Source organism: Fulmarus glacialis, unplaced genomic scaffold, assembly GCF_000690835.1.
Source record: "Fulmarus glacialis isolate BGI_N327 unplaced genomic scaffold, ASM69083v1 scaffold17710, whole genome shotgun sequence".
NCBI classification, from domain to species: Eukaryota; Metazoa; Chordata; class Aves; order Procellariiformes; family Procellariidae; genus Fulmarus; species Fulmarus glacialis.
This window is the reverse complement of record NW_009185984.1, coordinates 14,851-15,386: the sequence shown is the minus strand read 5'-3', so window position 1 is coordinate 15,386 and position 536 is coordinate 14,851. Positions and strand designations below refer to the sequence as shown.

At 61.6% G+C, this 536-nt stretch overlaps 1 protein-coding gene across 1 annotated transcript in view; it reads left to right on the top strand.

The window, feature by feature from the left end:
- Positions 1 to 536, top strand: part of LOC104083127 (arf-GAP with Rho-GAP domain, ANK repeat and PH domain-containing protein 3-like) — a gene marked incomplete at its 3' end in the record, with an annotated part of 19,274 nt that overhangs the window by 9,738 nt on the left and 9,000 nt on the right. Inside the window, 2 exon segments of the mRNA XM_009586512.1 lie at positions 84 to 283; positions 437 to 522. Of these exon segments, the coding sequence (XP_009584807.1) occupies positions 84 to 283; positions 437 to 522 (286 nt within the window).

Here is a 536-nt window from a genome sequence, read left to right as displayed (position 1 = left end):
CTAGGTGGGTGGAGCAGCCGGGTGCTGGACCCGGGTGCTGGTTGCTCCAGGCCCCTGAGTTTTGGCTGTGCTGGTGCTCATAGCTTCGTGGCAGAGTCGGAGCGGGAGAAGCGGGAGTGGATGGAGGCCCTGCAGGAGGCCATAGCCGAGATGCTCTATGACTACGAGGTGGCAGAGAAGATCTGGTCCAACAAAGCCAATAAATACTGTGCGGACTGCTGTGCTCAGAGTCCCGACTGGGCATCCATCAACCTGTGCGTGGTCATCTGCAAGCAGTGTGCAGGCCAGTACATCTCCCTGGGGGGCACATGGGGGTCCCGGCAGCTGTGGGCTGAGCCTGCCTGGGCAGGCAGGGTGCTGGCTGGGGTATCGGTGCGACTTGGGTGCCGGTTCCCCTGGCAGGATCAAGGGGTGCTCACTCTCCTGCTCCCCGCAGGGCAGCACCGCAGCCTGGGCTCCAACATTTCCAAGGTGCAAAGTCTGAAGCTTGACACCAGCGTCTGGTCCAATGAAATCGTACAGGTAGAGGCACTCAG